This window comes from Saccopteryx bilineata, chromosome 2 (assembly GCF_036850765.1).
Source record: "Saccopteryx bilineata isolate mSacBil1 chromosome 2, mSacBil1_pri_phased_curated, whole genome shotgun sequence".
NCBI classification, from domain to species: Eukaryota; Metazoa; Chordata; class Mammalia; order Chiroptera; family Emballonuridae; genus Saccopteryx; species Saccopteryx bilineata.
In genome coordinates this window covers 259,074,343-259,100,113 of record NC_089491.1, presented here as the reverse complement: position 1 = coordinate 259,100,113, position 25,771 = coordinate 259,074,343, and the positions used below count along the sequence as shown (strand labels likewise).

The 25,771-nt window shown below is 43.2% G+C and overlaps 1 protein-coding gene across 3 annotated transcripts in view; it reads right to left on the bottom strand.

Moving 5' to 3' along the window:
• TTC28 (tetratricopeptide repeat domain 28) overlaps positions 1-25,771 on the bottom strand; it is a 698,236-nt gene that overhangs the window by 98,667 nt on the left and 573,798 nt on the right. For all 3 annotated transcript variants that reach the window (XM_066260240.1, XM_066260241.1, XM_066260242.1), the window contains 6 exons: positions 18,972-20,313; positions 17,164-17,687; positions 13,490-13,599; positions 11,693-11,822; positions 9,037-9,255; positions 6,934-7,099 (listed from right to left, as the gene is read on the bottom strand). In XM_066260240.1, coding sequence (XP_066116337.1) covers positions 6,934-7,099; positions 9,037-9,255; positions 11,693-11,822; positions 13,490-13,599; positions 17,164-17,687; positions 18,972-20,313 — 2,491 coding nt within the window. The remainder of the gene's footprint in view (positions 1-6,933; positions 7,100-9,036; positions 9,256-11,692; positions 11,823-13,489; positions 13,600-17,163; positions 17,688-18,971; positions 20,314-25,771) is intronic.

Genomic DNA, 25,771 nt, shown 5'->3' with positions numbered 1-25,771 from the left:
TTCATCTAGTCTCTCACTGATGGCATGTCGGTATCTCTAGGGTTTTGCTATTATAATACAGTGCAGCTCTGGACATTCTTGTTCATGTACAGTAGCCTCTTGTAGGATATTATACCTAAGGTGTATACCTGGGTCAAAGGGTATGTGAATATTCAGCTTTAGAAGGCAATGCCCAACTGTCTCCTGTTGTGGTTATGCCAATTTACCCTCTCACTGGCCACAAATAAGACATCTTGTGGAGCCACATCTCCTCAAACATTTGGCATTGTCAAACTTGTTAACAATGGCCACTCATCAGTGTAGAACCAACTGGAATCACCAGAATTTATGCACTGGTGCAATCTAAATTAATCAGTGTTTTGAAATAAAATTAATTTGATTATAAAAATAACTTTCACTGTAAAATATTTAGAAATCTAGAAAAGCACCAAAAGGGAAAAACATAAGAGTTATAGTTTATTAAGATTTAATACTCATTTACAATGGAGGAATATTTACCCTATTATAAGGGTTGTCTATAATTGTAATTTATCTAAAACCCATTGGACTACTTCCAGATCTGACCTACCACTGAACACAGCCCTATAAGTGTTCTAACCAGTCAGCTTAGCATCTCCAAAACTATTGCACTGTCCCAAGTACCCAAGAGCTACAAAACTCTGGTTAAGTATCAGAATTAAAAACTGAAAATGTGTTTTAAAATTCATAATGTCTCCCTTATGGGAGGTTTGTGTGCTAAAAGTGGTTTCAATCTACAGTGTGTCCGTAAAGTCATGGTGTACTTTTGACCGGTCACAGGAAAGCAAAAAAAGACGATAGAAATGTGAAATCTGCACCAAATAAAAAGGAAAACCCTCCCAGTTTCTGTAGAATGATGTGGCAGCATTTGCACATGCGCAGATGATGACGTAACACCGTGTATACAGCGGAGCAGCCCACGGTCATGCCAGTCAAGATGTGGACAGTACAGAGCAAAGTTCAGTGTGTTCTGTGGCTCATTAAATTCGAATCCATGACCAAAGTGCAACATGAATATCAGCGCGTTTATAACAAAGCACCACGACATTAATCACTTAAAACAGAGAATCACAGATGTTATTCACTCTGTTTCAATAGACATCCTTACTCGTGTGTGGCAAGAACTTCACTATTGTTTGGATGTGTGTAGGGCAACAAATGAAGCCCACATCAAACTGCACTAAATAGGTATGAAACTGGGAGAGTTTTCCTTTTATTTGGTGCAGATTTCACATTTCTATCATCTTTTGTTGCTTTCCTGTGACCGGTCAAAAGTGCACCATGACTTTACGGACATACTGTATATCTCTTTTGATCTAGGGCAGGGTCTCAAACTCGCGGCCCGCAGAACAATTTTGTGCGGCCCGCAGACTAATCCACGAAGTTCAAAATATTTTGGATAAAATTAAGTAAGCCTAGGGGCCTACTTGTATTTTTCATTTCTCTAGCATCCTAGCTAGCTATTAGCTTAGTTAACAGCAGTTGTGATGCGAACTACAGTTTCTGGTCGTTTTGTGACACTGAGTAAACTACATGTACGATTGTGCTTGTTGTACTGATTTTTTTTTGTTTTCAACTGCAGTGAGAAAAGTGTTGCATAACAGTTGCCTTTTGTAGACCTAGTGCGGCCCGCTGAACGGCTGTGATCTTGCTCTGCGGCCCACATGCTGAGTTGAGTTTGAGACCCCTGATCTAGGGGAAAGGAACAAGAAGTTCTTATCAAACAATAAAAGCAGTTCTTTTATTTTAAATCCATTTTCAGAAAATCCTTTGTAAGACTGTACTTCCTTTGGGCAGTAAAATGCTATTAAGGAGAGCAAACACGGTTGGCAGAGTAACAGGGACACCATGGCCAGGCTGGGGGTTACTGAATGATGGCGTTCCCCAAGGCATGGAGATCCAGTTTCGGGGCACAGTGTGTTTTACATCCACTAGAAAAAGTCAATCAGTAAACTAGCCCAGCATGAACAGAGTGTCTGCTCACAGTGTATCTTCTGATGACTAAATTTCAAATGTACTGATATCTCACTATGGGCCAGGCAACTGTGTTAGGCAGCGAGAATTCAGGGAGGACAGAGCACCTGTTTTCAATGGCCTTGCCATCTGCTTTGGAAGACACACAAACCAGGTGATTATAAAACAAGGAAAAACTAAATAAGTGCTATCATTAGGCACCACAGAGGGGAGCAAAAATTGATTGGGACTTACAGCGATCTGGGTGGTCCTGATGGGGACTATGTGAGATTTAAACAGGGCTCCTAGAGGGTGATTAGACTATCTACAGAAAGAGTTCAATTCCAGACAGAAGGGAGAAGTACTTCATTCATTTAGAGAGATTCAGTTTTTCATTAAAACATTTATTAAGCATCAACTATATTGCAGGACTGCCCTAGGGTCTGGGTTTGCAGAAGTGAAAAAAGCTAACAGTAAAGCTTCTGAAAGGCCTTTTTGAGGAGTTACTTAAAGCAGGAAGTTTACAAAATTTAAATTATACCATACATAATAATTTTACATTGTATTTTTCACTTAATATTTGGTCACAAACATCTGGCTATAGGATTAAAATTTTTCTATAAACATAATTTTAATTGCAACATAGTACTATATTGGATATAAAATAATTTGACATTCAATTATTGTAGCCATTTAGGTTTTTTTGTTTTTCTATAATATATAGGCCTATTATAAATATTCCTACATATATATATATAACTTTATTTCTAAAATGAGAGTTTTTGGGTCAAAGGGCATGAACAATTTAAAGGTTTCTGATACTACTGGCAAATTACTTTTAGAAAGACTAAACCAATTTATATCCCTAGAGCAGTGGTCGGCAAACTCATTAGTCAACAGAGCCAAATATCAACAGTACAACGATTGAAATTTCTTTTGAGAGCCAAAATTTTTAAATTTAAACTATATTGGTAGGTACATTCCTTATTGAGGTAGTGCCTGCACGTCATATTTTGTGGAAGAGCCACACTCTAGGGGCCAAAGAGCCGCATGTGGCTCGTGAACCACAGTTTGCCGACCAGGGCACTAGAGTATAAGATTGTTTATTCACTATATCCTTACTATTATTGAGCATTATGGCTTAAAAAATATTTACTACTTTTATAGAGAAAAATAATTTTTTTTTTTTTTTGCATTTTTCTGAAGCTGGAAACAGGGAGAGACAGACAGACTCCTGCATGCGCCTGACCGGGATTCACCTGGCACGCCCACCATGGGGCGATGCTCTGCCCACCAGGGGGCGATGCTCTGCCCATCCTGGGCGTTGCCATGTTGCGACCAGAGCCACTTTAGCGCCTGAGGCAGAGGCCACAGAGCCATTCCCAGCGCCCGGGCCATCTTTGCTCCAATGGAGCCTTGGCTGTGGGAGGGGAAGAGAGAGACAGAGAGGAAGTTGCGGCAGAGGGGTGGAGAAGCAAATGGGCGCTTCTCCTGTGTGCCCTGGCCGGGAATCGAACCCGGGTCCTCCGCACGCTAGGCCGACGCTCTACCGCTGAGCCAACCGGCCAGGGCCTAGAGAAAAATAATTTATCTGTCATTGAAATTTTCTTATTGTTTTTATAACATGAGGAAGAAACCAGAGTTTTAAAAAAAATCCATTCTAGTAAATATAAACCATACCACTATAGTAATTTTAATATCACAATCAAGTTATTTTGTGAGTTTAAGCTCACAAAATATAAATAGATTTCTAAAAGACTAGTCTAAGGCAACAGAGAAGACCTCATTTCTGGCACTTCTAATTGGAGATCGGAGGTACTAGAGGCAGCCCAACAAACTCATGCTGAGCATCAAGCCACCAACATCCAAGAGATCCTAAGGACACATCCTAACTTGTCAGCTTTCTATGCAGGACAGAGGGGGAAAAATTAGTGTGTGGAGTATAAGCAAGTTACAGTCCTTCCTCTCTCTGTGCCATTCATGAAGAGCTGAACTATAACCCAAAAGCCATTTTTTTCCCATTCAAAAGGCACCTGGAGCAAAATTGCTCAACCATTTGTATCATATAAAAGAACTCCTGAGGTAAAAGTGTTTGGAGTTAAAACCACTATGCCCAACAGGAGAGGTGCTGGGACGAGTCAATGATGAATTCCATCTAATGATGAATTTTAATCAAGATCCAAGAAAATGGGGATCAAATGGAATCTGTATTTTCACAGCGGCTGAGCCTTATAGATGATTGGCTTGCACTGATATGGCCTGGGTGTGGCCACCACATTGCCATGGGAGACAGCACATAGAAACTACACCTGCATGTACAAAGGTTCAAATGGCATGTGTCACACATTGGAGTCCCTTCATGATCTCATCAAAAGTCAAGTTCTGGACAGTGGTCATACAAGTTTGAAAATTTGTTGTTGATGTGCTAAGAGAGGCTTTGCCTCTTGAGAGCCCACTTTCATTAAGCAAACTCGCAGAGTTGTACACACCAGAATGCCAGTTAATTATGTACATTCTCTATCAGCAAGTAGGTTCACATGAGAAACCAAATGATAATTAAAAAGTCTCACAAGAAGCATGGGAACTGAACTAGGGAAAGCACTAGGACAACCTGTGAGGTCTTCTCCACTGAGGGCTACTGAAGGCCTTGCCACAAGCTGCCTGGGGTGGCCATCATCTAGTTTATATCTAGGCCTTCTTCCGAGCTCAGCTTGAATATCCCCTCCTCAAGGAAGCCTCCAAGTGCCCAGTATAGGTTTCCCACTCCCACTTATACATTTTCATTACACCCTGCATTTTCATTTAAGCACTTGCAACAACTTTAATTAAAAGATTTTACAGGCCGTGGCCAGTTGGCTCAGTGGTAGAGTGTCGGCCTGGCGTGCAGAAGTCCCGGGTTCGATTCCCGGCCAGGGCACACAGGAGAGGCGTCCATCTGCTTCTCCACCCCTTCCCCTCTCCTTCCTCTCTGTCTCTCTCTTCCCCTCCTGCAGCCAGGCTCCATTGGAGCAAAGATGGCCTGGGCGCTGGGGATGGCCCCTTGGCCTCTGCCCCAGGCGCTGGAGTGGCTCTGGTCACGACAGAGCGATGCCCCGGAGGGGCAGAGCATCGCCCCCTGGTGGGCGTGCCAGGTGGATCCCGGTCGGGCACATGCGGGAGTCTGTCTGACTGTCTATCCCTGTTTCCAGCTTCAGAAAAATACAAAAAATAAAAAAAAAAGATTTTACATGCTCTTTTGTTTATTATCTTTCAGTTCCCTGAGAGCCAGAGCCATGCCTGTCTTACCACTTTGTTCCCAATGTCGAGTGTACATAGTTCATAGTAGGCATTCAAATAGTTGTGGAGAGGAGGGGAGATGGGAAGGGTAAGAGTGTATGAAGACTGCAAGTCCACCATGGGAACAGCCTTCCAAGGGGACCTGAAGTCCCTTAAAGATTCTTTTTCCTTTTGACAATGTCGGAAAGGGGCACTGCCCATTTTTTGCGTGCGTTTCTACTGCTGACCAACCATTTTAATACTTGCCTTGGATATGCAATTCCTTAGGTCAGGTTACACTTTAATCAGACTGGCCTAAGTGCCTTTCTGTCTGCTAAAGCAGCTTTGTATACCCCTGGCCTGATCTATCTTATGGTCTATTAAATCTCAGGAAGTAGCCTTGCTTTCAAGTCCTTGGGATTTCTGTACTGTCAAGCTCCCATAATCACCACACTATTACCCAGTGTTAAGGATGGGGATGCTCCAGGATGTCATAGAAGAAATAAGACAACAATGTGCATGTGTCTGATGCCTGTTCAGACTTAATACAAGCAAAAGCTGGAGATGATAGTCTTACATGCTTCAGCTATTTCTCAAAATATATTAATTTTGATAATTAAGAACAAAACAAGCAATGGCCTGGGAGTCTGGGTGAGAGTTAGACTGTTTTGATCCTGGCTGTGACACTTACTCAGCTGTCACCGAGTCTGGTTTGGGACTGGCTTCTGTTAAACGAGGGCGTTGGACTAGATGATCACTACAGTCCCTTCCAGTCTTGACATGACATTACCCCATGATTATTTCCCATCTAAGAACTTGTCCCCAACCTCATAAGCACCTCGAAAGTCAATCCAGCTGCTGGCAATGCCCACCACCCATCTGGGTGCCTGGAATAAGCATCTCTAAAGAAATCACAGTGATATCTTGGGATTTTCATGATTACAAATGAAATCATTCAAGAGACAAGCAGAAAAGATAAAAGTGAAAAAAAAGAGACAAGCGATATCCTATGGAACTGACACCAGCTAACTAACACAGCAGATTCTCTGACACACAGACCTTCTCTATGCCTGTTACTGTCAGGACAGAAGGCTGAAATGCCAGGAATCTGGCTATGACCAACTCTAAGGAACCCTGTTCTTTTGATTTTCCCCAGAAACAGGGTGCTTGTGGGAATTATTTTCCATCTGTAAAAGAGTCAGTCATTACCAAATGTTTCTTACTGTCTTTGCAAAAAAGCACTTCTCTTCCCTATTCTTGATATTGGGAGCTCTACCCCCTCCACCTCAGCCCCCGATGTACACAAGGACCCCATCACCAGCGCCAACTTACTCTACCAGGCATTCAGCTATCATTCAAACTCATTATAAATTGTTTTATAACCAAAAACTCACCTCCGTTTTAATTAGCTGGTATGTTAAATTCAAAGTCATGTTTATGTTCAAACATTCTACAAACCCTCTTTAGAAAAATGGGCATCTCTGATGAGGCGCTGTCTGAAAGGAAACTACCAGAAAGAATCAACGCAGCCCACTAGGGGGTTTGCGCTCCAGAGACACATTTCTTTCTGCTGCAGCAACTGTGAATAAACTAGGCACAAAAGTGTGAATTTCAAAAGATCTCAAATAGAATACTAAAAAAACAAAAACAAAACAAAACCCCTGAAACTGTATCTGTGGATGGGACTGGGAAAGGTGTAGTACTTGCCTTGAGTAGTATGACTCCACACCCAGGGCCTCCCGCACACTGGCGATGTGCTGCTCCAGGGCCGAGCTGGTAGCTATCGGAAGAGCGGCACTGCTGCCAGCCTGGAAGTCACTGGCATTTTCCATCATGTTGTCTCCCAGGTAGTGCTCGTGAAACTTGAGAATTCCTGAAGCAAGACAGGCACAGCCAATGTTACACAGGACTGGGGCTGGGGGAGGGAAAGGTGGAGGACGGCAATGCCGATACTATGCACCCTCTTCTACAAACATGCCTTCCTCCAAACCATGTGAAGAAACCCTGAAATCCATGACCTCAAGAAGGTTTTCAGAAGTTTGGTCAGTACTCTTTTTGCAGCTTTTACCGTCAGGTTTGGTGCTTGAAACCAGGGAATTCAAGGTAGGGCTTTCGTTTTTGATGATGTTTTCAGAATCACCTGAAATGATAACTACTTCTTAGGTCTTTCAAAACAAATGCTTCTGAGCACCAACTAGGGAAAGTTTTCTTTCAGGAAGTGTGAGCATGCCAGCATACAGTCACCCCAGAAACTGAAATCCTGAATAAAAATATAACCAGCCAAGTAGAAACTGTGTCACCCAGAGACCTTTTATTACACAAAAGCAGATTAAAACAAATATGTAGTACACAGGCCAGATAAAAACATTTAAAACTACTTTTAAATAAGACCAACTGGTCAATAGTCATTAATAGGCAAAAAGCAAAACAATGAATGGCCGCATGAAACTGACAGAATCCACGATGGTTTTCTAAACAATAAACATAGGACATATTCACAAATGATAATGAGGTGTGTCAGCCCCGGAAAAAACTGGTCCTCTCTGATTGGATTAGTGCCCCAGTGAAAGCTTCAGTCTCATTAAGAGCAAAAGAGGAACAGAAAGAGAAACAATAGGAGCCTCATTATACATGGCTCATTATTACAGGGATTTGGGTATACCACCTGTCAAGTCATGTCCCCAAAATGCAACAACCACAGAGAGAAAGAGCTTGATATCTCTGTTGTCAACTGTGTCCTCCTGAGTATCAGTGACCCTCTGGGGCTGGAATACGCAGGGATTCATTCCATGGTGGCTGACACTCGCCATGTCACCGTGAACATCACAGCTTAAAACCTTTAGCATAAAAAAGGTCAGAGGTAAAAATGTTCTTTATGGAAAGCCCACAAAAAAACATGGCATTACGGGGAAAAGATGACAATAATGCTGAGGCACGGAATGTACAGGAACGAGTGCTTAGGACCCAAGAAGCATCTGCGAGCTGTCATCCAGCCATCATGCTTTTAAATCAAAGGGATGGGAATATAATCAAGAAACCTTGTCAATTCTCCTGGCAGTTGAACGTTTTGAAATTGGCTTACGGATATTCAAGAAGCCCAGTCTTCAAGATCCCTAATTATAAGATCCACCTTCCCAGTCAATAAACTCTTAATTGGATCGGGTGTGTCTTCAACATGGCAAAGCCATTGACATTTTATTATGCAAAAAATATGGCCCTACCAGCTAATTAGTAGTTCTGTATTTAGTGAAACAGTTACAGCTTAAACATTTAATGCCGATTTAATCAAAGGAGATTTTTACTTCTGAAATAGATTTACGACGAACAAAACTGGTCATAATGGGTTCTGCTAAACTCAGAAATCTCAAGCATAAGACTTCATTTATATACTGTGAGGGGAGTTGCCATTATCATTTTAGTTTCTTTAACTTTACTATGACAAAGGATCACAATCAGTAAATCATATTTAGAAAGAACTCGTTAGGACTTTCAGTCATCCTTTATTAGCTAATGAACAACAGCAGCCTAAAAATAGGACTGCTAGTGAAATTAATTCTCCTGCTCTTAATCTCCTTTGATAAATGCTTCCACATTTGGCAATGAGGAGCAGTGATTTCTTGGGGGAATGGGAAAGCTGGGCTGTCTTATTAATGAATACCCCACTATGGAATATCCGCTGTGGTGGAGATTTTCCTGAAAGCCGACATCAGCTTCTGGGTCTGATCTATGGTAATGCACCTCTTCCACCTCTAGTCAATACTTTCCCAGTGTGGAGTATAATTGCTCTGTTCCCACAGAAAGAGATCTTACCTGCTCCAGGAGCAAGCAGCCAGCTATATAGGTAGCCTGCGGCCAGGGAATAGTAAAGCACTAGTCCCCTCTGGCCATTAACCATCTCTAAGATCTGATCAATAGTGACTGGAGAGTAGGGGTCAGAGTCCTGTTGTCCTGTCTGTCGTTCTACCAGAAGATCTGCAAATGCCCTCGTCCGTCCTCTTTCTGCCACAGCCAGGGCTTCATCATGATGGCCTAGGAGGCAAAAGGGAAGACTGAGGACTACACAGAGCATGTGCTTACTAAAAGAGGGCCATCAGCCAGAGGTCCTGGGCAGAAACGCCACTACCCCTGCTCTCCAATGTGTGCCAGAACCTCAGTCACACTGTTTCAAGTTCAAGTCCCTGCTTCAGATGACAGGTACAGTGTCTACTCTTATAAAACCCCACATTTTCAGATTCTACACCACTTCTACGGTCGCAGGCCATCCCCAGTCTTGCAGCCATACCACAAGAGAGCCAACTGTTTAGGATTCATCCTCAGCTCTGCGCCACAGTCTGAGTTGCTTCCCAGACTCCTGGCTCCACTCACTTGGCTCTTTGGATCTGATGACTTACAATCTGGTGCCCCTGCTCAGCAGTGACTCTGATTTGACATTGGCTGACGAGCCCTATGGGACTTAGCCTTTGACCATCCTTCCACCTCTCCTCCATGCAGCCCCTCCACGCTTTGCATTGTCATACCCCATTCCTGCCCCACCCACCCAAATTACAGTGCTGTGCCTTTATACATGCTGGGCCCTTTCTGAGTGTATCCTTCTCCCTTTCTCTGACCTTGTCTCACTAAGAGGAACCCTAATAGCTGCCTTGCCTATCTCAAAGGTCTACTGTAAAGTTTAAAAGGGCCACTAAATGTGAAGACGCCCGGGAGACATTATTCAAAGCACCAGCTATATAACAGGTGATATTATTGTTAGAGCTGATAGCTCATTCGTTTCTGGGTCCCCACACACTTTTCTTTTTCTCCCTTCTAATCCCCACAGGCAAAAGGTTTAAACCTCTGGGGTCTCTAGTTCTTTGAAATTGCTTCTCTCTTTTAAGCTTCTCCTTACTCTTTCAGTTCAACTTCTAATCTACCTCCTGTAAGAAACTAGTCTATAATCTAGTTTGAAAGCTAATGCACAAGTAGGACACTACAAAAAATACAAAGCAACATGTTTTCAAGTGAGGATTATTTAGAAGTACTGAAGGAACACAATGCAGAGGATTTGTTTGTGTCATAAATACAAGTATGGAAGAGTTGCTAGGACTAGGGTCCATAAAGAGAGCAGGCAGAGCTCTGACAGCATTTCAAGAATGCCTCGTTCCCTGCAGTTTGAGTATCAGTAGAAACTGGGGATTTATGTGTGTGTATGCAAATGTCTTCTTTTACTCTGTTATTAACTGAAACAGCAGGAATAAGTTTTGTGCACATTGGAAAATAGGCCTCAAAGTTTTAGACAGACTTAACACTGTGATTATAATAGATAAAAATTGTAATCCCTGGCAATGAATACATTTAATAGTTTTCCAGGGGAAGTTTAAGTATTCACACATATATAGCAAAGGACAGGTTATTGACAAGGCCTCAACATTCAACTTCAAAAACGTTGTTAGTTCCAATAAATACCTCCTCAACCTAAGTTCTGGGTTGGGGGGAAATGGTCTGCAGAGATGGACAGGTCTGAAAAGAGGCAGAGGACAGCCAGCTGGAAGAGGGTGGCTGCGACAGTTAAGGCCCAGGTGAGGGAAGGTGCACGCTACCCCTGTGCACTGCAGCACCCTGGGAAAATTATCACGTTATAGTCTATAGCAGGGGTCCCCAAACTTTTTACACAGGGGGCCAGTTCACTGTCCCTCAGGCTGTTGGAGGGCCGGACTATAAAAAACTATGAACAAATCCCTATGCACACTGCACATATCTTATTTTAAAGTAAAAAAACAAAACGGGAACAAATACAATATTTAAAATAAAGAACAAGTAAATTTAAATAAACAAATTGACCAGTATTTCAATGGGAACTATGCTCCTCTCACTGACCACCAATGAAAGAGGTGCCCCTTCCAGAAGGGGGCCGGATAAATGGCCTCAGGGGGCCGCATGCCGCCCGCGGGCCATAGTTTGGGGACCGCGGGTCTATAGGGAAGACTCAATATTAAAACATTTACTAGACGGCAACTAAAAGATGTGTGGGTACAGGAAATAGAGAACAGGTGTCTTCTCAGGTTTTCCTCATTAATATCAAAAGGGAACCTGGGGGGAACACCTGATTCAAGCGTCTCTAGGACACCTTGTCTTGTCCCGGGGGCTGCCCACCAATCCGCTTTGTTTCCACAACACCAAGTTTTTTTACCCCAGCACCCAACACACCATACTGGACTCATTTTCTTCTGTCTCTTGACAGATTAAGAGCTTCCTGAGGTCAGGAACCAGGCCTTCTTGACTATAGGACCCAGGGCTGGCACACAGCACATAGCAGGTGCTCAACAAATAATGCTCATTTGTTGACTAAATGAAAAAATGTTTAGTGGCTGGATTGTGGTTGGGGCTCCACAGTCTGTTGTAAGGACAAGTCACACTCCATTACAACAATCTCTACACGACTTGGCTACATGAGTGCACACATGCACTGTGGGACCCCAGCTGCTCTCACCTAGGCTGACAAGCACCCGCTGCAAGGCCTGGTAGGATGACGTCTGCAGGTCGAAGAGGGAGAGCTTGTAGTCTGTGCTCAGCTGCGCCTCATGTCGGATTGTTTCAAACAAAGCTGATGCCCGATAGAGCTGCAAGCATGGGACAAAGAGCGTTATCCATTCCCCAGAAGCCACTGTCCAGCTAGTCACTAACTAAAGACAACGTTTACTCACATCTTGGTGCACCACCTAAAACAAATTTCTTTTTAAGGGTTGAAAGGATGAATCTTGACTTCCAGGTAGGTCCTAGTGGAAAGGCATCAGATCATACCTGATCAATTATATGTATGTAACCAACTTTTGACAGATAAAGGAATCTAAAAGACAGGGGTTATAGATTATAGTCTAAAAGCTGTAAAACAAAAAATTAGCTGTTAATCCAACCAAGTGCTGATTCTGAATTTAGAAGAAAGCCTCTCATCATCAAGCAGCGGTAACTCAGCACTCACACAGCTCTAGGCACAAGGGGTGGGAGGCACGTGGACTGGGCTAAGGGAAAGGAGATGAAGGCAGCCACTCTCTGGAGGGGGTGGGCCTTCTGTAGGTGGTGCAGCTAAATCAAACACTAACCTGCACAGTAGAGTTCCAGGGTCAAGTCTCAACATGCCTAAGGGGACACTTTCCTGCTCCTCTAAAGGCTTCTCCATCAGTGAGACAACAAAACTTTTCTCTGATATTTATATGCTGAAAACACAGTATCAGTTTTAAGTTTATGAAAATTTAAAAAATAGAATGCTGAGACTAGGAGGGGAATGTATTTCCAACTCTGCTACTAATGTGCTTGCTGTGTGACCTTTGGTAAGATTCAGAGCCTCAGTTTCTTCTCTAGAAAGGGGGCAGTTATCATTCTACCTCCCACAGTTATTTAAGGATACATACAATGAGTGAAAGTATCAATACTTTGAAAATTGTAAATCATTGTATCAATAAAAGTTTTAATTTTTAAAACCAGAAACTTAAGAGAATTAATTCTTTAATTTGCCTTTAATTGTTTTAAAAGTACACTAAAATACCATCACATTTCAGGAAGCTATGGCACAAATTCAGTCACATTATGTCCTCAATTCCTATGAGCACCACTAATAGGAGCCTTGATTCCCTTATCCTATGCCCCTTCTGCCCCCTCTCCCAGCACAATGCCCCCCACATTAATTGCTCACACGCTGCCTAGGCAGTTAAGTGTGTGATTTAGATGATGTCATATCACAACTTCTCCAACCTGCCAGAGGAACCCATAACTCTAGGGATCTTTCCAGTCCCCAGAGCCAGCATGAGAGTGGGCTTCTCTTCAAGCATGTGCATATAAAGAGACATGAACTATGATTGAGTGTGTGTGTGTGTGTGTGTGTGTGTGTGTGAGAGAGAGAGAGAATCTATTAGTATAACTAGAAACCAGAAGGATATTAAATCCAATAATTATGCATTCTCATATTATTTACTTCGGTCATAAAATATATGTATGTAACTTCACATTAAGGATTAATAAGGAACAGTGCACATAACACAAGAATTCCAACAAAATTACTCAAAGAAATTATTGAAATTATTGAGAAATCAATCACACAACTGAGCAAGAATCTTTGTTATGGTTCAGCACTTCTGGGCTGGTACCAGCTGGAAATCCAGTAAGTGTAAGATTTCCCAAGTGTAGAGGTCAGCACGTTCTGGCCAATGTCATTTCTACTAGGAGAGTAATCCAAGGCCTCCCACAGTTCTGGAAAGAAAATTCACTTGGGACAGGGAGGGGTTCTACTCACCTGGTGTTGGGCCTCTTCCAGGTTCCCACTAGCCCAAAGGGAGAGGCCAAGACCGTGGCGAATTTTGGCTTCATCTTCTCTTCGGGCCAGTTGCTCAGCTAACCTTAAACCTGAAATCAGAGAACTTTTAAGGACACATAGAAGATACACAATTCTACCTATCAAGAAGTCCTGGAAGGTAATTCTGCCTCAGGTGTGTATAAAAAATGTTAACACAGCTAGATAAAGTGCAGAACAAGAGTAGAATTAGCCAAGGCAGAGTAAGCATTCTCTTCAAATTCTGTGAGGATAGCAACCTTTCCAGGACCCCCCAAGATGCCCCAGTAAGAATGCAGGTGATGGCTATCAGCAGGAGACAGGTTTGCATGGCAGGCAGAAACAGTGAAACCAATGGAACCTAAACTGTCACCCTCCCAGATGTGAAATCCCTTGCTTTGCAAATGAAAACGCCTGGCCTATAAAATGATCTAATCCAATTCTCTGGTTGGCAAAAGCTTTTCCTGACAGTTCCATAGTCAAGCACAGAAGCCAAGCTGATACTTTTCGCCTATCTCATGTGCACAGGATCCAATCTGTATTGGTGCGAGACATATCTGATGCCCTCCCAAAAGCAGAAGGCTCATACCGCCTGACCCTGCCTTGTATTACTGATGCTACTGATGCTTTTCATGTCCAATCTGTTTTTCCTTTAAGGCTGAGACTTTCTTTGATGTGCCTCAGCAGGGTGGCAGAACAAGTACCATTACAAGTCCAAAGTCTTAAATGAGACTGTCTTCATTCTAGTGGCTTTCAGAGAGACACCTGCAGTTTGGGTCACTTACCTACAGTAAGCTTCTGAATTTCAGGACACTAGCAACCTCCAAGGCATTGTGGGAGGCAAATAGGAGGGCAAACATTTATTGTATTGGCCACTAAGCAGTTCTCAGCATCACTTTGCCCTCATTACCTTGCTCTCTGTACACAGGAGTTAGCTTGTGCAGAAGACAGCATGAGGGCTCCCACCCTACAACTGCGCACACAAAGGAAGGATTTCCTTTTTCTCATCTAATTCAGGGCAGATGAGAGCCTGCTTCTGAGCATGCTGGGCCTGTGCAATTTCAGACTTTTGAAAAGGAACTGAGTCAGCTGAGAGGCTAATAAAAGCAATACTCAGGTTCAAGCTCATAAAATATTATGCATTTTAAAATGCACATAACTCAGAAAACTTAGAAATAGCATTTTAGGTTTAAATCATGTCACTGGGTAACAAAAATGATACTTGCAAGTTATTCACATTTTCAAATACCTCACAGAATAGAAACACAAATGAAGTAAGACGGTTCTTGGGTGAAAACCAGGAAGATACTGGTTGTTCTAACCTTTAACAAGCTAACCATACTCCGCCTTCAATACAACTATCCCTGCCAGGTCTGAGTTTATGAGTTGGAGGTAAAATTCATTGAGGTAGCTGCCCCCACCCTCCACTCCGCTCCGAGTTATGTTCCGTGCTTTGTTCCCTGCTGGGTCCCCAGCATGAGGGACAATCCCTGGCCAACAGTCAAAGGTTCCGCAGTGAAGAGCTAAAGGCCCACTGGACAGACATAGCATCTGTTATGCCCCAGTTTCTACCTGCTTCCACCTCTTAGGAATCTGCCCCTCCCATCCAGCTCTCCTGGAACTGGTCTACTAGGACCTAAAGTCACTAAATTGCTCCAGTCTCCCTTTTCTCACTTGCAAAGCGGAGAAAAAGCCAGTGAGACCGTACTTTCAACCATGGGTGTCTATACAAATCACCTGGAGAGCTGTTCAAAAGACTCAGACCAGGCTCCGCAAGTGGGATTCTTTGGCAGTGGAGCCCAAGGAGGTTGATCCACAGCCCCTCTGAAAACCAGGAGAGAAAGCAATGAGGTTGTTTCTGACTGAAGTGTTCCCTCATTGCAAGAGGGTATGGACCCAACTCAGAGAACCCAGACAGGGCCTTCCAGGTGTTCTGCTCCTGTCACAGCTCAGGAGAAAAGTATCTTGTTTGGCCCCCAGGCTCTCTGGAGGAGCACATCCACAAAGCAGACACTGTGGAGATGCCATGATAAGAATTTAGGTTTCTGCAACTTATATCTACAAGAAACAATAAAAATGAAATTGAGAGTTTCCCATAAATATAGAATTATGTTACAATGTCTCAGGCAAAGCAGCTGCTTTATGGAAAAAATATTTCAGGAAGTACAAAAGAACATAGCTGAAAGGTTGTCAGAGGCTGGGTCTCAATTTAATAGCTTTCACAAATTCAATTGAAAATCGCCCCCAGTCTGTTGGAACTTGACCACAGTCAAGTTTCAGGAAACCAAAAGCCGGTTCTCATATTTAATGCACGGAGGCAAGCTCCCACCGAGTGGGAGCCAAATAAGGTCTGGGAAGTGGCTCTCAGCCTCTCAGGAACTTCTCCGCCTGCAGGCCAGAGCAGTCTCTGGTCTGTGCAAGGAAGAGTCAGCCTCTGGCCCACCTTCCATGTTGCTTCCTGCTTCCCTCTCTCCCAGCTTCCTAGCTGAGGCTCACTGAGGAGGAATAGGGGATACAACTGCCCCAACCCCGTTCTGTTCTTGGGAGGTCAAGAGCAACTCTACACAGGGTCTGACAAGGTTCCTGGGGTCAGAGAACCTATGCCGAGTCCTACTCCACCACTGACTGACCATGTGGTCAGGATAAAGTCAATGTACTCTCTGAGTCCCAGGTTACTTAGCTGCAAATGGGAATAAAAACCTCTCAAGGTTACTGTGAGAATTCAATCCAATTAAATAAACTATATAAGCAAAAAACTGTTGGAAACTGAGTTTTTGGTTGAAATCAGCAACAATTTCCTTTCACTAGTGAGCGGGGACCATCATACCTGCCATTTTCCCTTCCCAGGATGGGAGGATGCAATGTGCCCGTGTGGAGGAAAGTACTTTCGAGAGTAGAAAAGGGGTGAAGGTCAAATACACTGTTATGGAACTTCTGCTTCTAGAGTAAGGAAGCCTCCAAGGACTGACTGCTTAGGTAACTGCATGGAACCCAACATCATCGGAAGGGAAGGGAAGGGGAAGGGAGGGGCAGAGGAAGTCGGGAGGGGAGAGTAGGGGGACGGGAGACAAGGAACAGCAGCAGCAGCCATTTTCTGGGCCTGCCTGGAACAAGACTACTGTGCCACCATCCCAAGCATTGAGGGTGATATCTGGGAAGGAAACCTAGTCAACTGCTTGAGTGACCCCCCAGATTGATGCTTCAAGCCTAGACCTCAGCTACTACATCAGATTTGACTTCTATATAGTTCTGATATATTTGAGGAAATTTCTAGAGGGACAATAGGTCTTCAAACAGATGTACATGTCCCTCTGATTCTGACGCTTAAATTCTACATGACTAGATCTTACTTGATTCACCTCGGGAGAATGTGTTGTTCACTCAGAGGATTCTGAAAAGCAAGGCAGGTATCTGCTCCTTGGGCAGTGGGTTAGCAGATAAAGACAAGCTAGGTAATTCATTCTGGACTCTAGAACATCTTTGTACCATCAAGGAATACCCAATGGGGAGGGGCACCATGGTTTTGGAGTACAACTGATCTGATTAAGTGGCCACTCAGACTGCATAATTTCTTCCAAGTAGACGCTGAACTCCGTCTCAGAGTAGACCCAGAGACTACAACGGGCCTTTGCACTTACCTTCCTGTAAGTACATGACCGCCTGGGAATAGTTCTGCAAAGCATGGTGGGTCCTTCCTAGGCTACTATATGACACCGTCTTGGCCACCAAGTCGTTCATCTGGGCAGCAATGCTCAAGTGCTGTTCTTGATAAACCACAGCCCTCTCAAAGGTGCCCAGAGATTCATACGTCAGCCCCAGGTTCCCATAGGCTCGTCCCTGGCACGTGGGGTTGTTGGTTTCCTCGGCAATCTGCAGATCCAGCTGGTGGTACTGCAGGGCTGTATCATATTCCCCCATCTGCTGGTAAACGCCCCCTAGGCCACAGGCTGCATCACTTTCCAGAGCTCGGTCTTTCATCTCTCTAGCAATGTTCAGCTGACGTTCAAGGCAGGAAATGGCTTGTTCGTAATTCCCTAATTGGCTGTGCAGGCTTCCCAGTTCTCCATAGGCCTGGGCTTTATTAAAGGCCTCCCCGAGCTCATGGGCAACCACGAGCCTCTTTTCAAAGCACACAAGGGCTTGCTGCAAGCTCCCCATTGCCCTGTGGGGATGTAGACAGAAAAGCAATGATATTATTTTGTGCAGGTGCAGACATACTAAAGCCCCTGAGAAAATGAAAAGCATTTGTCACTGTCACTTACTATAGAAGCTCTTAACTCCTCTTCTAGCTAAAATCTATCATGTGCCCTTAGAGTGAGATGCAGGGGAATTTCATAATCTGGAAAGCAATTCAAAAGTCATCCCATAGTGACCTTCCCAAGAGCTTGAGATTCAATGGGATATATACCCCAGAGGAAACATAAAATATATTAATAGGCACAATGATAGCAAGTGAACTGTTTGGTTCTTTGGGCCTCCCAATTTCCACTACCGCTTAGACTATGTTTTTGAAATCACTTTACAATGGCTATAAATCTTTCACCCCGAGCTCCTCAGAGCACTTCATGGGTGATGATTTAGTTTGACCCTCACCCTTCCTCCACTCCAGGAGCCCTAATCCCCTGCCTATCTGGACAGGCTGTATATTTTGCAGACACAGACACCTTCTTGGGTTCCCCACATTCAGAAGGAAAAGCATCACCCTGGCTAATTGTGTGTCCTTTTGTGCTAAGAGATGACAAGATAAGAGTGGGAAGAACATAGATTTTGGCAGCAGAGACCAAACCAGTTGTGTGGGGGCACATGAATTCCTTTTCCTAATCCTCAGTTTCTAAATGATAACAAATCCCCCAGCACATAGCAAATGCTAATAAACGTAGAGTAATACAGGATTGCTATAAATATTAAATAAGATATCCATGCAAGGCACCTAGCGTGGTGATAGTATATTTTTTACTCCTGCCATTATAAGGTGGCTTTCTCTAAAGGCAACAAAATGGAGACCGAGTAATTGGTCACCACCCTAGGTACAGATGGTGTATTAAAAAATACATTCCTATAATGTGGAAGGCAGTCAGAAAAGATCAGTTAAATTGAAGCATTCATCTTTCCGATTCTTATTACCTCTTTTATCCTGCGCATTACAAAATAGTCAAAAGGCAATGCAGTTGGAGTCAGGGAGCCCTAGGTGTGACTCTAGCTGTCCCTTTTAAACTGCATAATCTTGGAGATTAACCTAACCTCTCTGGGCCCTAGTTTCTTCTTCCCTCACATAAGGGTGATGCTGTCCCCTGTTAAATTCACAGAATCATTGAAAGAAGCAGATGAGCTATGTATGAAAATGTTTTGTAATTAATAAACCACATGCAGACATTCAGATGCCATTATTGTCAAAAATGCTCTTTATGTAGGTTTATCAACCACATTTTTCCTCTGTCATTTTTACCTGTGTCCATTTCCTAGGCCCCGGTAAGCCTTGGCTTGGTCTTGCATGCGATTCAGACTCTGGGCAACAGATAAATATTGCTCATAGTACTTGATAGCTTCCTCATAGTCACCCAGGGCCTCGTAGCAATCTCCCAGGTTGCCATAGGCTCGGCCCCTGTCGAGCACGGACTCGTTTCCACTAAGCTGCTGCAGCATGGCCAACTGCTGCTCAAAGTAGCCAATGGCTTCTTCCATCACATTCATGTTCATCTTTGTGATGCCCATGTTGCCATAGACCTGGGCTTCTAGATTTGGATCCTTCAGCTTCTGCCCTAGGTCCAGCTGCTCTTCATAACATTTGAATGCCATGGTGTATTTCCCAAGGGCCATGTAGACAGCAGCCAGGTGCCCGTGAGCTCTGCACTCTCCCGGCAAGTCACTCAGCTCCTGATAAACCTCCAGTTCCTGAGTGTGATAACCCAAGGCCTTGTCATATTTCTGGATCATTCGGTATGCAGTGCCCAAGGCTGCATATGCACTGGCCTCCAGTCTTCTATCCTTTACATGGTGAGCTAAACCCAGCTGCTGCTCATAGAATTTTATTGCACCATTTATATCTTTTTTACAGATGAATATATCACCCAGGTTCCCTAGGGCTCGAAATTTAGCCTGGGAATTATTCAGGGACTGAGCTAGGGACAGCAGGTACTTTTGACACTCTTCAGCTTTGCTGAAGTTCAGCAGAGCCTTGAATGCCAGGCCCAAGTTGCAGTAAGCTTTTGCTTGGCTCAATTTGTCATGAAGGTCTTTAGCCAGTGCCAGATCCTGCTCATAGTACTTCACCGCCTCCTGGTAATTTCCCAGGCAGTAATGGGCATAGCCAAGATTGTGGCAGACCTTCCCTTCTCCTTCCATGTCTTGAAGGTCTGGAGAAAGCCGGAGGTACTGTTCATAATAGGGGGCAGCTTGGACATATTCTCCCCGAGAGCAGTGGAAGTTACCCAGGTTGCTGAGAGCCCGGGCCTCACTCTGGATGTCACGCAGCTCCCGGGCAATGTTCAGGTGGTTCTGATAGTGCTGTAGGGCCCGGTCATGGGCACCCAGGGCCTGGTAGGCCACAGCAAGGTTTCCGTGTGTGGATGCCTGTGAGGCACGGTCATTCACTTCCATTGAGATCTGCAGCTCCTGCCGGTGGTACTTGACGGCCTGGTCATACATACCTAGAGCATTGTAGGCATTGCCCATATTCCCATAGGCACGGCCCTGGGCAGCATAATCACTCAGCTCCTGGGCAATGCACAGGTGAGTCTTGTGGAGTTTCAGTGCAGTATCATAATCGCCTTTCATCTGGTGTATAATTCCTGAGAAAGAAAATTAAAGGAACAGAAAAGGTTGGAATAACTGATTAGCAATTTGGAAAAAAATGTAATTTGCAACTCGATTTGTACTCAAATACAATCCAGATGAATTAAAGAGTTTAAAATAACAGAAGGCAGAATTAAATATTTATTAGCTCTCCAGAGGGGGACTAGCTTTCTATGCTTCCAAGCAACAACAACAAGAAAAACACTGACAGATTTGATTACAAAAATAAGACATTTTCAACTACAAATATAACTTAAAATTAAAAGGCAAACATGATACTGGAAAACATATAAAACATACCTTTAAAAATTCAATAGCTATTGTGTGTAGACATTACTTGGTCTGACCTTTTTAAAATTCAAGATTTAAATTTACTGAAATCAGCAAAAGCACCACGTGAGCAGACAACTCTGATCCAATGAACTCCAAAAAGTAACCAGAGGGGAAAATGCTAATTTCTTTTAATAATCAAAGAAATGCAAAATAAAGCAACCCTGAAGTACCATTTTACTTTTACTAAATTAGCAAACAAAAAATTTAAACGACATCCTCTACTGATGAGGTTGCCCTGAAATTGGATGACACATCAACGTTGGGACATCAATGGGGGCAGCCTTTGGAGAAGCAGCATGGCAAGAACCACACAGTCCTGCTAAGACCCTGCAACGCTGTTCGTGGGAGTGTGGCATTCTCAGGAAATCATTCCACAAATGCAAAAGCTATATGCATAACAATGTTTACTGCAGCAGTGGACGTTAGTGGAAAATCAGAAACATCTTAAGTGGCAAACACTGGGGAACGTATATCAATTCAGTAGAGGATTATGCAGTCATAAAAAAGATAATTATGAAGTCTATGCAGAAAAATGGGGGAAAGAGGTTCTTACAATAATGTTAAGTGGAAAAAGCAGAAAACAATGCCACATGCTCCCTGTGACAATGACTAGGAAAAAAATATGTGCACATGAACAAAACCTTGAGGGGATTATGCAAAAATAAAAATAGCTGCCTTGTTAGGTGACAGAATTTTAATGATTTTTGTTCCAAAGTTTCTTGTAATCCTGCTATACAGCTTTTACTGTCAACAGTAACAGCACTTCAAGCAACCTTCATAAACTATGCTATAGCTGCTAAGCTAACCTATTGTTTTCACAAGCAGTTCAAATGAGATACATCATAAATATCAAGTGGTTCCAAAATGAGGGGTATTATAAAGGTAACTTTGAAGATGCCTTTAAAGTGAGCCTGGTTCATTCCAGTTGGGGCTGGTTTAAGGGGGCATTGGAAGGCTAGAGGACTCTAGTAAGCAAACAGGTTTCTCCTTGCCCTTGGTTTTGAATACGCTTAAAAAAAATTTTTTTTTAATTGATTTTAGAAAGAGAGGAAGAGGGAGACAGACAGACAGAAACATCAAGCTGTTCCTTTATGTGCCCTGACCAGGGATTGAACCAGCAACCTCTGTGTATTGGGACGATGCTCTAACCAATCAAGCTATCTGGCCAGGGCAAACGTGTTTTTTTTCCATCTATCAATGTGTGATCTTTGCAGTGGTGGCCAAAACCTGCAGAAGTACAAAAACTCAAAGACACTAAGATGGGTTCTTATTAAAATATCTGAAAATAGAGGCACTGAGAAAGAAAGCTGTCAAAACCCAACCTCCGTAATTTGCTTATCTCTATGACACCTTTCATTCTGTCATTCTTGTCCTTTGTTCACTTGTTTATTCCTTCATTTATTCACTTACACATTGACCTAGGACACATTAACTGCAAATTGTGTATTCATATTGTGGGGGGCATCAGGGACAGAGCTCAAAAAGCACACAGAGGCACAAAGGAGACAGTGGTGAAGCACACGAGTCAGTACACACTGTAAATGCTGCAGTGAGGTGGGGAGGGAAGAGCATGCCAGGGCTGCTCTCCGGTCCCCACGTCCGCCCGCCTGCGATGGAGGTCCCGGCCACAGGAGTGAGGCCTGTCTCTGGGCCCAGCCATCTCTTTGACATTAACTAGACTTAGGATACTGGATAAATCATTTAGCCTCTCTGAGCTTTTGAAGGTTCATCTATAAAATGACAAAAATAATAATCATGATACTGACCTTAGAGTGTAGTAGTGAGGATCAAGTGAAATAATATGTGTGCAAGTGTATTATAAACTATAAAGTGAAATTCAAGCATCTAGTTACTGAATTACTAGATGCTTTCAGGAAAAGGAATTCTGGAGGTGGTAGATTAAATAAACTATGGCAATTCTTCTGTGTATTTGCTTGTCTGAGTAAAATATTTCATAATTTAAAAATAACTTAAGAAATCATGGTACTCTATGCAATGCAATAACTTGGTATCATTAAAAATGCTAAAGTAGAAGTTCACATATTGACATGGGAAAAAAATTATACTATATTAATGGGATATATGGTCATAAAAGAATACATTTTAATAAAAACAACAGGATGTGTTTTTATGCTTATATGTATAAATATATACTATATGTTTGCATTTATACTACATACACATATAGCATACAATTTATTTAAATGTTAACAGTAATAATCACTGAGTGGTGGAATGACCTTTTTTTATTCCTTTTGATTATCTGTATTGTAAGTTTTTTTCTATGATGAATGCACAATCCTTGGTTTAAAAATTACTGAAAATATTCTTGAAATTCTGATTCGATAAGAGGAGTAATATTCCTAAAGATTGGATCTGGCCACACCCCTGGGTTGGAGACGTCACCAGCATCCTAGCTGAAAGGATCAGAATTTCTCAGAACCGAAGATGACGTCAGAGTAATGGCGGAGTAGGAAGCGATACCGATAAATCTCCCCCAAAACTCAACAAGATCTTCAACCAGAAACAGAAAAACCTATACTTGGAGCTTCCAGATTCTTCGCAATACACCCAAAGGTATGATTGAGTGAAAAATTGGCTAAATTTATAACCAAACCCCGAAGGAAATAGGGAGTAAGAAATGCTCCGCCTTCCTCACTAACCTAAACGGGGCGGCTTTCTCTGGTAACTGTGAATATAGAAACTGAGGCGGGCAAAGGGGGTGAATAGATCCAGGCCGCCGCAGCAAAAACGGCCGAACCAGGCTGTGGCTCAGAGATCCAAGCCGAGGAAAATCTGATCCTGTGGCAACCCGGGCAATACAAGCTAACACTCGCGCCAAACCCAAACAAAGAAAGACAAGCGGAGCGGCCATTTTACCCGGTCTCCTGGTCGGTGCACAGTTAGTGGAAGAGAGATTTCTTCCTAAGCCGCGGAAGTGGGTGCCCGTGTTGCCCCACGGAGAGGCAGGGTCAGAGGCCTTTCTGTGGGCTGAGGGCAGAGTCTCTGGGCAGCCCCAGCGCCCTGGGAAAGCCACGCACGGGAGGGAGTGAGAACTAATCCCAACGGTGGAGATTTTCTGTGCTGGAGGCTGTTTCACTCAGAGGGAACCGCGGCCGGCCTCATATCCTGGTTTGCGCGCGCAGATAAGGAGTGAGCGATTCCTCCGAGTGCCTCGGCAGTGCGCGCCCGTGTTATCGCACAGAGGGGCAGAGTCAGGGGCCTTTGTGTGGGCCAAAGCGGAATCTCGGGCCGCCCCAGCGCCTTGCAAAAGCCGCACACGGGGACGGAGCGAGACTCAATTTCAACGCTGCAACTTTTCCCTGCGGTTGGGGGTTTCACTCAGAGCGTGAGACTGCTGGCCGGATATCCTGGTTGCAGACAGTGAGTGAGAGTTTCCTCCAAGCGCCCCGGAAGTGGGCGCCCGCTTGTGTTACCGGATAGAGTGGCAGAGCCAGAGGTCTTCGAGTGGGCGGAAAGCCCGCCTGATTATGCTAGCAGCTCTGACTGACTGAGCCTTACCCAGAGCCCTGTGCTGAGTGGAAATAGAGTGGGGAGTTGCCAGCAATTTGAGCCTCTTACTATCCAGGCAGAGGCAGCAGCAACCCCATACCTGGACTATCAGGCTACTAATTGAGGAAGGAAAGACTAGGAGAAAGGCTCCAGGAACACGGACTCTCTCACTGTCGGAGCCTATAAATGCTAATGAGCCTCGACTCCCAACGAGAATAAAGCACAATACATGACATTGCCATAGAGACTTATCAACTGCAAACCTCTACCTGAGCGTGCCAAAGGGGCAGAACCCGGGGTACAGAGTCACCGACCAGGAAGAGGGAGAGAAAAGAAAAAGCAAGAAGATAACCTCTCAAAATCAAGAATAATCTGCAGACTTTATAACCTATCCCATTTTATTATATTTGTTTGTTTGTTTCTCTTATCTTCATTCTTGAGACTTTTTTTTCCTCCTCCAATTTGGCCGATTAACTCTCTACCAGTCTTACTCTCTCCTCTCCTTGAACTACACTACCTATAAGTGTTACATCTCCCATTATCTTTTCTCTTCTCTTCCTTTCTCTCTATGAGGGTTGCACTCCAAAACCCTTAACTCTCTCTCTCTCTCTCCTTTCTTTTTTCTTCTTTTACTGGTTCCCTCTTTTTTTCTCTCTCTCTCTTTCTTTTCTCCCTCTATATTAGTTTCTTCCTTTCTCCTTTACATCTCCTCTCATTCAAACCTCAATAACAAACAAATTATCTTATCTGGGACTCAAACCTATGTTTGTGGCATTTTGGGGGGGTTTTACTTCACCTTTTTAACTCACTAGCAGTGCTCCCATCCCTGGCTCTCCATATTATCTAGTTCTTGTTCCACTAAATACAATAGTAAGTTTTTAATTTGTCCCCCCATTTTTCCATTTTCCTATTATTCCTCTCATCATAACTCTTAGAAAACCAACACCTAAAAGCAAATCATTTTATTCTTGACCCAAATTTTTTCCTTATTTGCTTTTTGTGGGTCCATACGCTCTTTTTTTTTTTCTTTTTTCTTTCTTTTTTTTTTTTTCCTTTTTTTTTTTTTCTTTCTCTCTTTTTTGCCCCTTTATTACTTTTCCCCAATTCAGGCCCTCCATCACAGGCATTGTTTGTTATAACTCACAGTCCACCACAAGATTTTCTCAAGAAAGAGGGGAGAGGGGAGGAGAGGAAAAAAAGAAGGGGGGAATAATTTCCTTTTTTAAAAAATTTTTATTTTATTTTATTTTTCTTTATTTCATTATTAATTTTTTTTTAAAAAAAACAACTCTTTTCGATTTGTTATTTTTTTATTTTTTTTAACTTTTTATTCTTTATTAAATCTCATTAATACTATCAACAAAACCACCCTCAGATGCCATTAAGGAAGAGAAAATCGAATATCATGGATACAAAAGAAAGAGAGGTAACACAGCTAGATGAGGAAAAATCTATGGAGAAAAAATTTAATATATTGGAAACCTTGGAGCTAAATGACAGAGAATTCAAGATAGAAATCCTAAAAATCCTCCGAGATATACAAGAAAACACAGAAAGGCAATATAGGGAGATCAGAAAACAACTCCATGAACACAAAGAATATATGTC